The sequence below is a fragment of the Cannabis sativa genome, chromosome 6, assembly GCF_029168945.1.
Source record: "Cannabis sativa cultivar Pink pepper isolate KNU-18-1 chromosome 6, ASM2916894v1, whole genome shotgun sequence".
NCBI classification, from domain to species: Eukaryota; Viridiplantae; Streptophyta; class Magnoliopsida; order Rosales; family Cannabaceae; genus Cannabis; species Cannabis sativa.
Genome location: NC_083606.1, coordinates 69906571 through 69918876, shown reverse-complemented (window position 1 = coordinate 69918876; position 12306 = coordinate 69906571). Strand labels below are relative to the sequence as shown.

General features: G+C 35.6%; 1 protein-coding gene across 1 annotated transcript; it reads left to right on the top strand.

Annotated features, from left to right (window-relative positions):
* Positions 1-9501: 9501 nt before the first annotated feature.
* On the top strand, positions 9502-11092 carry LOC115724871 (embryogenic cell protein 40-like). Its single transcript, XM_030654232.2, has 2 exons — positions 9502-10277; positions 10649-11092. The coding sequence occupies exons 1-2, from the start codon at positions 9633-9635 to the stop codon at positions 10844-10846; spliced, it is 843 nt and encodes a 280-aa protein (XP_030510092.2). The 5' UTR covers positions 9502-9632; the 3' UTR covers positions 10847-11092.
* Positions 11093-12306: the final 1214 nt, after the last annotated feature.

Here is a 12306-nt window from a genome sequence, read left to right as displayed (position 1 = left end):
GTCCTCATTCCGATCATATCCAGAATGTTCTAAATGCAAGAAGCATCATCCTGGTGAGTGCCGAGCCAAGGCATGTTTCCAGTGTGGCATGGTGGGCCACTTTATCAGAGACTGTCCCCAAGCCAAGAGAGAAGAGCCTAAGAAGAATGTTGCTCAGAACCCGGGACGACTTTTCACTATAACTCAGGCAGATGCTGATGCTAGTCCGTCAGTTGTGACAGGTCAGTTATCTATTAATGGTTGTGCTTATACTGTGTTATTTGATTCGGGAGCTACTCATTCATATGTATCGAGTAGAGTGATAGAAAGTTTACATAAGCCATGTGATATTTATGCTTCGGGGTTTGGAACCCTGTTACCCTCGGGAGACCTGATAGTATCCACAAGGTGGATTCGGTCCTTGTCTTTTTGGATTGACGGTTGTGAGTTGACCGCCAATCTAATTGAGCTGCAATTATCTGATTTTGACATAATCCTGGGAATGGATTTTCTGTCTAAATATGGAGCGATGATTGACTGCAAACGGAAGATGGTGGTGTTTGAGGCCGACAGTGCTAACCCAGCGGTGTTCGTGGGTAAAGTTCAAGGCGCACGCATACCGAGAATATCACTGTTGAAAGCTAAAGACATGATGGGTAGAGGTTGTCTAGGGTTCATAGTTACTACAGTGGACACTAGCCAACCTGTGACATCAGGGCCTGAGAATACGAAATTGGTATGTGAGTTCCTTGATGTCTTTCCAGAAGATTTGCCGGGATTGCCACCTGTCCGGGAGATTGAATTTGTTATTGAACTGGCTCCGGGAGTGGATCCAGTGTCTAAAGCACCGTACCGAATGGCTCCAGCCGAGTTGAAGGAATTGAAGATACAATTGCAAGAGTTACTGAATCTGGGATTCATCAGACCGAGCTACTCACCTTGGGGTGCTCCGGTTTTGTTTGTGAAGAAGAAAGACGGAACCCTGCGAATGTGTATTGACTACCGGGAGTTGAACAAGCTTACCATTAAGAAAAAGTATCCTTTACCTCGAATTGATGATCTGTTTGATCAACTGAAGGGGAAGACGGTCTTTTCCAAGATTGATCTTCGCTCAGGCTATCATCAGCTGAGAATTCGAGAGGAAGATATCCCGAAAACTGCGTTTCGTACTCGGTATGGACACTATGAATTTCTTGTGATGTCTTTTGGACTCACTAATGCCCCGGCGGCATTCATGGATTTGATGAATCGGGTGTTTAAGGATTACTTGGATAGGTTTGTGATTGTGTTTATCGATGACATTTTGGTGTACTCTGAGACAGAAGAAGAGCATGAGTTGCATCTCAGAGCGGTTTTGCAAAGATTACGGGATCACAAGCTTTATGCTAAGTTCAAAAAGTGTGAATTCTGGTTATCTCGTGTCTCATTTTTGGGGCACATAGTGGATAAAGATGGGATCATGGTGGATCCGGCTAAAATTGAAGCTGTACGGGATTGGCCAGTACCGAAGTCAGCTACAGAGGTCAGAAGTTTTCTGGGTTTGGCTGGTTATTATCGTCGGTTCGTTGAGGGTTTTTCAAAGATTGCTGTACCCTTAACGGAGCTGACCCGAAAGAACCAGAAGTTTGTTTGGACTGATCGGTGTGAGAAAAGTTTCCTGGAGTTAAAGCAACGCTTGATTACCGCTCCTGTACTAACTCTTCCTTCAGATAAGGAAAAGTTTGTGGTATATTGTGATGCCTCGAGACAGTGGTCTCGCCGTGTGCTTATGCAGGCTGGGAGGGTAATAGCTTATGCTTCTCGGCAGTTAAAGGAGTACGAGCAGAGGTACCCTACTCACGATTTAGAACTCGCAGCAGTGGTATTTGCGCTAAAGATTTGGCGGCATTACCTTTATGGCGAGAAATGTGAGATATACACTGATCATAAAAGTACCGAAATACTTCTTCACCCAGAAGGACTTGAATATGAGACAAAGACGTTGGCTAGAATTGGTGAAGGATTATGATTGTGAGATCCTTTATCATCCTGGTAAAGCCAATGTGGTTGCTGACGCTTTGAGTAGAAAAGGTCAGAGTCAGTTGAGTACTATGAAGCAAATCTCCCGACAGTTAGCAAATGAAATGACTCGAGCTCAGATTGAGTTGGTGGTGGGGCAATTGGCTAATATTACCCTACAATCCACTCTTTTAGAGAGAATTAAAGAAGCACAAAAGCAAGATTCAGAGTTGATAAAAACCCGAGATAGGGTTTTGGCTGGGAAGGCTAGTGATTTCTCAGTAGATGAAACGGGAATGTTGAGATTTGGAAGTCGAGTTTGTGTGCCTATGAATGAAAACATCAAGAAAGAGATCATGGATGAGTCTCACACGACTCCTTATTCGGTTCATCCGGGGTCGACAAAGATGTACCAAGACACGAAAGCCATGTTTTGGTGGCCGGGCATGAAGAATGACATCGCCGAGTATGTTGCAAAGTGCCTTACATGTCGGCAAGTGAAAGCCGAACACCAACGACTGCGGGGTTGCGCAACCACCGAAAATACCGTAATGGAAATGGGAACATATTACTATGGACTTCGTGGTAGGTATGCCTAGAACCACGGGACAATTTGACTCTGTGTGGGTCATAGTGGACAGGTTTACAAAGTAAGCATACTTTTTACCTGTTCGGACGAATTTCTCCATTGATCAGTATGCTGAATTATATGTTAGAGAAATTGTTCGTCTGCACGGTGTCCCAAAGTCCATTGTGTCGGATAGAGATCCAAAGTTTACATCGAGATTCTGGGAGAGTCTGCATCGAGCTATGGGAACTCAGTTAAAGTTCAGCACAGCTTTTCATCCTCAGACGGATGGGCAATCCGAGAGGACCATTCAGATTTTAGAGGACATGCTACGGGCATGTGTGCTTGACTTTGAGGGATCATGGGTAAAGTACCTTCCCCTGATCGAGTTCTCTTATAATAACAGCTATCAGGAAACAATCGGGATGGCTCCTTACGAACTTTTATATGGAAGAAAGTGCAGATCGCCCATTCAATGGGATGAAGTGGGTGAAAGGAAGTTCTTGGGTCCCGAAGCTGTTCAGAGAACAAGTGAGGCAGTTGATAAGATTAGAGCGCGAATGCTCGCGGCTCAGAGTAGGCAAAAGAGTTATGCCGATCCAAAGCGTCGAGATATTGATTTTCAAGTCGGGGACATGGTATTTCTCCGAATATCTCCGATGAAAGGCATAAAACGCTTTGGGAAGAAAGGAAAGCTTAGCCCGAGGTTCATTGGACCTTTTGAAATCCTTGAGAGGATAGGGCAAGTAGCGTACAGGTTGGCTATGCCCCCATGGCAGCTGTGTACATAATGTGTTTCATGTTTCAATGCTTCGGAAATATGTCTCAGACTCGTCCCATGCTCTGAGTTATGAAGCATTGGAACTTCAGCCGGACTTGTCATACGAGGAACAACCAGTGCAAATACTTGATAGAAGAGAAAAAGTCTTGAGAAGCAAGACAGTGGCACTGGTGAAAGTACTGTGGAGGAACAGTAAAGTAGAAGAGGCAACTTGGGAACTCGAGACGGATATGCAGCAGAAATATCCGGAGTTGTTCAGGTAAATTTCGGGACGAAATTTCTATAAGGAGGGGGTAATTGTAATACCCGGAATTAAGAAATGGATTAGCAAAACCCTAACTAGATAATTATGTATAATTGAGGAAATTATATTATTATATAATTTAATATATGTGAAATTATATGAATTTTATTATGTTAAGACCCCGTTGGTGAGACAGGGGCATTTTAGTAATTATGACCCGAGAAGGGTAAAATTATGAAATTAATTTGATTACGTGCTTAATGGAACTATATTATTATATAATATACATGTGTTGTCTTTTCAGGTGTGTTCTGACAGGTTAGCGCGGTATAGTCACAACCGGGAATTTCGGGCCGAACCGGGTTCGGGCCCGAAATGTAAATTGGATTGATAATTTGGCATTTTATTTGATGAATGATAATCTGAAATTTATTTGAAATTAATTGAGTATTGAAATGACTTATTTACCCTTGTGAGGGTGTAGGTGTGAATAATAAGCCATGAGGGCATTTTGGTCATTTGACCCCTATTTACTATGTTTGATTAAAATTGATTTTTAATGAAATGAAATGCAAAATTCTGGTTTTACTTTCACTCTTGGCCGACCCCCTCTCTCTCCCAAACCCTCTTGTTATTTCAAGTTGAATTTGAAGAAAATTGGTTGGATTTGAAGCTTAACCTTGGTGGATCTTTGTGCTAGCATTTGAATTGAATTTTGAGGTAAACTTTGAAGCTTAAATCCTTGTTATCCTTGCTGAATTTATTGTGGAAAAGCATGATTTTGTTGAAGATGGTAATATGTTGCATGGTTGTGAGTTCTTGTTTAATTTGAGTATGTTTTGTGCTTGAATCATTGTTGTGGTGTTTGATTGAGCTTTAGTTGAAATTCTAGGGTTTTCTTAACCTAAATCTCAAGTTGTTGTGGTTGTTTGCTGCTGGAATTATTTGGTTTGGTTTGAGGTCAAGCTCAAGTTTTGAGCTTGAGTTCTTGTTGGAGAAGTTTGATTGTTGTGTTGTTGAATAATTTGAAATTAGGGGTTTACATGTTGGAATTGTTGTTTTAGCTTTCTGTTGTGATGATTCTTATCTGTAAGAAGTTAATTTTGGGTATGGATTGATTAAGGTTCGAATATATGTTAAAGTGGGCATATTTAGACCTTAAAATCTGGTTTTCTGGGTTTTTCGAACCCAGTGGCCGCGGCCAGATCTATGGTCGCCGCGGCCATAAAACCTGGCAGAGAGCCATCTTTTTCCTAAATTTGTTTTGGCCATAACTTTTGACTCGGGACTCCGTTTGGGACGTTCTTTATACCGTTGGAAAGCTCTTTTCGAGCTCTATGTGATTATCTGTATTTGAAATGCCATGAATTTATTTTATGAATGTGAAATCAGGGGTTAACCCTATTTGTGAAAATCCTGGATTGTGTGTGACTAGGATTACCGGCACCTGGTCAGGAGCACCCGGGGATTTGGAATCTCTACTATTGCGGGACAACAGGTAAGACAGTGATTAGCACGTAGAGTATGCGCAGTGGCGCTTATGTTGAGAATGATATGCATGAATGTTAAGTAACCGGGATTAGGGTTATTACCCTAATAAGAACGGTCTAATAGCCTAGGGTTATTACCCTAGTGATATATGTGTATAAATGCCATGCCATGTTAATTGAAATGAGATTTAAGGATTATGTGCTCAAGGCATAATCAGGTTGGACTCGGTACTCATAACCGAGATGAACCGCTTCTAAGGCCTTAATGTATTTAGACGTGTGAGAGTAACACGTGGGTCTACGTCACGTAGATTTAATTAGATGTGTGAGCGCAACACATAGGTCTACGCCACGTAGACATAAATGGGCATGATGAAATAATGATCAGGTCTGTGCTATACAGACATATGTGAATGAGCATAATATATTTGTTATGATTTATCTTGTCTTCTTGGGCTTGGCTCACGGGTGCTCTCTTGTGCGGGAAAGGGTAAGGCATTGGGCGATCGGCCATGAGTTTCAGGAGCAGGGCGAAGAATGTACATGTTCATGCCACTTCAGACCAAGCGGGTTATGGGTCTAACAGTGTTGACTTTTGTATTCTGTTTTGCCGCTTAGGTCGGCTAGTAAGAAAGAACTTGTAATAAGTTTGTAAATATTTTTGGGATCCCAACTATTTTGAAAAGTTTAAATATATTACAAGTTTATTTTCAGTCTGTTTAATATAAAAGTTTAAATTTTGCGCTATTTTAATTAGTAATCCCGGTTAGGGGATTAGGACCTTATAAGTATTTTGGGTAGCGTGCCTAATTATTTAGGGCGTTACAACAATACTATACAATACAATACAATATAACACGGTGTATCAAACAAGCCCTCTAACATTTTATTATCAGTACCCAATTTGAACCTATTCAAGCCAGATTCAAACATGTTGAGCAAACATTCCATTCCAATTATTTTTTAAATCTGTGAATTAGTTCTTCAATAATAATTAATTTGTAGAAATTAATTAAGAAACGCATCTACAAAGATCAAAGACATACACATGACTGTATCATCTTTGTGTGAAAACTGTATTTATGGCTGTAATGTTTTAGTTAAGCATTACATATAGACATTGGGTGAACTTGCCAACACAAAAAATATGTCTTTTTTAAGTCACAACAACATTTTAATTTACATTACAACTAAAAGTGAAAATTCTGTTAAATCATTTTTGTATTGTTATTAATTATTTGAGCATAGAATTATTATAATTTACACAATGTAATAAAAATCAGATTTTTTTATTATTTTTATTTATGTATAAATAGTTTTAGAGAGTTTTTTTTTTTTTTTTTTTTTTTTTTTTTTTTTGTAGGATTCTCATTTAGAGGTTTTTCATTTTTTTTTTAGAAAAATTTTATTTTTCACTTTGCGATATGAAACAAAAACAAAAAGTTAACACTTATGTTTTCGTAAAAAAAATCAAAAAGCTAAAATTTGTAATAAGAAAAGTAAAAAAAAAAATAGCGACATTTAATTATTACCGTGTAAATTTAGTGAGTGTTTATATTTTTAAAAAAGTTTTCTAAAATTTTGTTACCTCTTAGATTTGGCTACTTTTATAGCATATTTTAGTTTTTAAATTATTTTATTGTATTTTTTTATGTCATATGTGTGTAAACTTAATTTTTAAAGCTCATATTTGATGTTTAGATGAATTATTTTTTTTAAAAAAATCTCAAAGCTATTTATTTCCTTCATTTAGGTACCCTACATACCTCAACCCTCGACAGTCCACCTACCGACCTCCATTTACCAGCTACACATCCGAGAACTGGCGACCCACACATCCGACGACTCAAACAGACCCTGAATATGAGATCTCTACTACCAAAACCTCATAGGATCGAACAAATTTCGCCACAGTTGGAGATCTAGAAACCAAAATCTTAAACTGAAAAATCGGTTTCATAATAAACAAATCTTATATGAATTTTTGGTATTTGTAATTGGTTGCTCCATTAAAAAACTAGTTTGATTACATAGAAGTAATTGGTTTCTTAATTCATTGTCTTAACAAAATTATTTTTAACTGGTTTTCTTCATCAAAAAACTGAATTTTTCATCACGAAACTGGTTTTAATTACATAGAAGAAAAATTAATATATAAGTTTTTAATTTTTTTATGGTATTCCTTCTTATCTATGATGACTTATTCTGTATATATGTTTAAGTTTTTTTTTTTTTTTTTTAAATATCATATTTGGTGCAATTAAGTTTGTGTGTCATATATGTATAATAACTTTTTAAACAAAAATAACGAAAAAAATTACAAAAATACAGTTATACGAAATTTTAAAGACTTATAATTTTATTTACTAAAAATATGGTCTTACCTTTTTTTTTCGAGGTATATACTTTTCTTATTATAATACATTGTTTGGACTGTATCGTACTATGTATCATTTGATAACCCAATCAATCCCCTATTCTATACGTATTTTTATGTTGTACTCTTGTTAATTTTTTGTTATTTTGCATGTTATTTTTTTGTTGTTGTTTGAATGTTATTTTTTAAATATTTTTATGTAGTCTTCTTGTTGTTTTTATAAAACACTGTAAATATGTAAAAAACTATCTTTGAATGTAAAAATGTAATTTTTTTTTACAAAAAATAGTGTTTTATGTTATTATCTTCTTTTCTTATATTTTTGTAAATAGTCCAAAAATATATGATTTTTTTTTGTTTTTTTAGAATAAATACATGTTATCATAAATAAAAAAGTAAGTCATTACAATAACTGAGTAAATAGGTGGAAAGATATTCTCCAACTACAAGCGAATTTCATCCACCCGTAATGTAAATTTAGCCAAACCGTGAGAAGTCATATTAATTGAATCCTTGACATGAGAGATATTCACATCAAGAAAAAATGAAAGAAGACTAGAAATATCTACAATTAAGTCTTGATAAGAAAAAATTATAGAAGAAGGAGATTGCAATGCATTAGCAACTAGCAGTGCATTAGATTCAATCTGAGCAATTGGTAGTTATCGCTGAGATTAGGACTGAACATTTTGACCGATTTTGACCTGGACCCGACTAACCCACTCGGACCTGACCTGCTCAACTAAAAAATTTTAAAAAATGGCCCGTTCTGTTTGGGCAGGTCGGGTTCAACCCGGTACACCATCGGACGGGTTCGCAGGTTGGTTTTTTGTGAGTCTCCAAATAGCTATTTTTTATCTCTTCTGGAATATGATGGCAACCTCAGATACTTCTTATGACACTTGCAAATGGGAGAGAGCTGTTTGTGGAAAAAAATTTGGGCAGCAAGAATTGTGTTAGGAGAGAAAGACATCACAGACTTATATGGGCTAAGAACTTGACCTAAAGCGCGGTGGTAGACATCTAAAACTCTCTTATTTGCAAGGCAAGAGTTCTCATTTGCTTGACAAACAAAGAGTCTATCATAGGCAAATATCAAGTGAGAGATTTGGGCAGCAAGATTTATGTTGGGAGAGAAATGCTAAAATATACTTGTAGTATCTTAGAGCACCAACTAATTAAATATCGAATCTTATGTATTTTAATATAATATTTATAGAATATTACTAACTATTTTTAAATCTCGTGCTAATAGCATTAATAATATCTAATAATAATACTCATATATATAGATTTAACACATATTTTATGTCTATATTATTTTTTAAAAAAAGTGTACTAAAATTTATTAATAGATCATTTTTATAACAATTTATTCAAAATTCTTGTTTTTATTTTAATAAAGCAATGAATAAATTTATTAAAAATATAATAAGATTATACATGTTAGTTATTATTATTTTCATCAAATATATATTATATATATATATAAATATAATGATTATCAAAATATTATTATACATTTAACAAAAATATGAGTTTTCATATCTAGTTAAAATGTTAATAATATATAACACAAATTAAGGACCATAAAAATCTAGATAGTAAACTTGTATAAAACTTTCTCACAATAACCTTAAAATCATTAAACTAAGAAAATTTAATAGAAAAAAAAATTATAATAATAAAATCTTAATAATATATTGCAATCTAATAATATTATTAGTGTCATGCAACATTTCTTAAAAACTAACTCTAAAAAAATTTGAAGGAACAATATGTGAAAAGAACAATATACAATTATTACTTCCATAGAAAACATAAAATGGTAACTCAAAAAATAAAAGTAAATATTTATTAAATGACAAGATAATACTTATAATTAATTATATTTCAGTTCCATTATTTATCGAGCTAGTATAGTACTTATCCAAATAGTTAAGAAACCACGTGTGAACTTATTCTCACACGTGTCATCTCCACGATGGGTTAATAACACGTGTAAAACAACAGTTACATGCATGAGATCAAACTCATATTATTCTCTCCTATCTCATCCACCGTCAAAATCAAATATATATACATATACAAACTTTCAAGTTCATATATATAACTGTAACTGTTAAATTATATACGTATATATTTACATTACTACAAAGATCGAAACTTATAGAAGAAAAAGAAAAAGAAAGAAAATGGCCGATTTACTTGACGAGCACGGCAACCCAATACTCCTCACCGACGAACAAGGCAACCCTGTTCGTTTAACAGACGAGCACGGCAATCCTGTCCACCTCACCGGCGTTGCAACATCACGCGCCGCCGCCACCGAAGTTGGTACTGGAAAAGGCACACACTCAACTGGTCCGTGGAATCCACGCGCCACCACAGGTTACCAGGCCACGAAAACCGATACTTCGTGGCCACAAGCCACCGCCGGGATGGAACACCTGGCGAACGACCCGTGGAGCGGAACGGGTGGAACGGGTACCGGCACTATTGGGACGACAACGACGACGGGACACCTCGGAACGGAGCCGTGGCCCCACACCGCTACCGGTGGGACCGGACACCATATGGAACACCACAAAGGAGGAATGGGACTGCATGATGGCGGTACTGGAATGGAACAACACGCGCCCCTTGGTAGAGTGGGAATGCAATGTTCAGAACACCACGCACCTTTTAAAAGTAGTGATGCGTGGGTTCACGGAGCCAATCCCGCGGGAGCTACTGACACCCGCGGGGCTGGCTTTCAGCCCTCGAAAGTTGATTCGGAGCGGCCAAAGGGCGAAACTACCACCGGCATACGCCGCTCCGGCAGCTCAAGTTCTAGCTCGGTAAGATTGCTATTAATTCATCCTTAATTAACCTTTTACTATTTTATACAACATATACATATATAATAATTTTTCTTTAATACAACATAATATTAATATTAATGTACAATTAATTAAGATTTTCATTTCGTATTATAATTTGTGTTTGGTGTAACTGCTACAAAAAAATTGTCACGGAACTTTAATTTTTTGTTCATAACAAAATTGCTATCAACATATAATATAAAAAATTATAATTTGAATCACTAAATTTTTTATTTACATTTTTTAATATTTTAGTATTAAAATATTAAAATAATAATATAATATAATTATATATATTAAAAATGAATGATTAATATATATAATAATTATAAAATGGGTGGATGCAGTCAGAGGATGATGGAGCTGGAGGGAGAAGGAAGAAGAAGGGTTTAGGAACAAAAATAAAAGAGAAACTTACTGGAAAACACAAGGACGAACCAACTGCTACTACTCATGATCCTACTCCTCTTCACGAGAAGAAAACTGTTATGGAAAAGATCAAGGAAAAGCTACCTGGCCACCATTCTCATCCCCAGCAAAATTAATTAATTAATAGTTTATTACTATCTATATATATGATCATTAAGTTAAATGTATTTGCTTTTTATTTTATAATAATTATTAGTCTTAAGCTTATAGTACTATATGATGTGAAAAATGTCATCATTGTTTTATGTTTTGTTTATTTTGTCGGTTCGGATTTTTTGTTTTTTTTTTTGGTGTTATTTTGTAGTATGAACTAATAATTAATATATATGTTATAATAAAAATGTATTAGTTTGTTTTTGAAATTAGTTATTGATTTTTTATACGAGCATTATTAAGATTGAACAAAAACTACATATACAATTAAGAGCGTTTCTTATTTGTATCAGCATAGATATATATATGTTATATTTTGAACTGATAATGAGATACAAGTGATGATGGAATTTTTTATTTTTGTTGTGATTAATAATTCCTTAATGAAATTTTTTCAACTGATATTTAATTTATTTACCGAAGAAATATAGCATAAACTTAACAAGAAAATAAAAATAAGGGAGGAATGATAACTAACCACTTGTGCAAGTAAAGATTAAGTGACTAGCTAGATCACTTCACAATAATTTCACACCATTCTCCAATTTTGAACAAGTCTAGACAGTGTATGTAACACTTTGATTGTGGTAATTTACTATACAAAGTCTTGTGAGTTAAAAATCCTAACTCTCTTGTAAGTCCTTGGAGCAATTTTGCTTCCTTTATGTCCTCTGTGGCAGCCACTGTTTCATACATCTACCTTGAGTTGTAAACACATATATATTCTTGTGTCAACACAGCTATAGCAAGTCTGAGTCAACAAATCCTGCAACTTCACACTCATTTTTGCTTCAAGATTTGCAAACAAGTCCCAATTTAAAGAACATATTTTACATACCTTATGTCTTTGTTAAAAGCTATTTTACATCACATACCTCTCGTATTGTATGTGGATGAGGCAAAGTAAGCAAGAGAAGGCAAAGTTTGAAAACTAAGAGAATCTATTGATTGAAGATATATAGACACTACAAGAAAATGTTCTATTACCGGCGGAACTATTAGGGGCGGACTAAATCCGCCGGTAATAGTATGATTTTTTTTTAAAATAAAAGTAATAATATTGAAAGAATTGCTTTGTGCGGGAATTTTCCCGGTATTAAATTTTAAATTTATTAGCAGCGGACTATTACCGGCGGAAGTCCGCCGCTAATAACATTAAATAATATTTAAATTTATTAGCAGCGGACTATTACCGGCGGAAGTCCGCCGCTAATAACTATTACCAGCGGATCCTATTATTACCAGCGGACCTCTGCCCCTAATAGTTTTATATATATATATATATCAGTATCCTTATTTATCTATCTCCCTCTTCGTCTCCCTCTTCATCCTTAAAATTTTTGACTACAAACATCCATCTCTCCTTCTTCATCCTCAATATCAAAACCCTCATTCACCTCCCCTTGTTCATCATCGACTAGCC

Excerpts from the sequence above, each read along its gene's own strand:
- LOC115724871 (XM_030654232.2), top strand. The coding sequence starts at position 9,633 with ATGGCCGATTTACTTGACGAGCACGGCAACCCAATACTCCTCACCGAC. Across the intron at positions 10,278-10,648 it reads GCAGCTCAAGTTCTAGCTCG|TCAGAGGATGATGGAGCTGG; the intron begins GTAAGATTGCTA and ends GGGTGGATGCAG.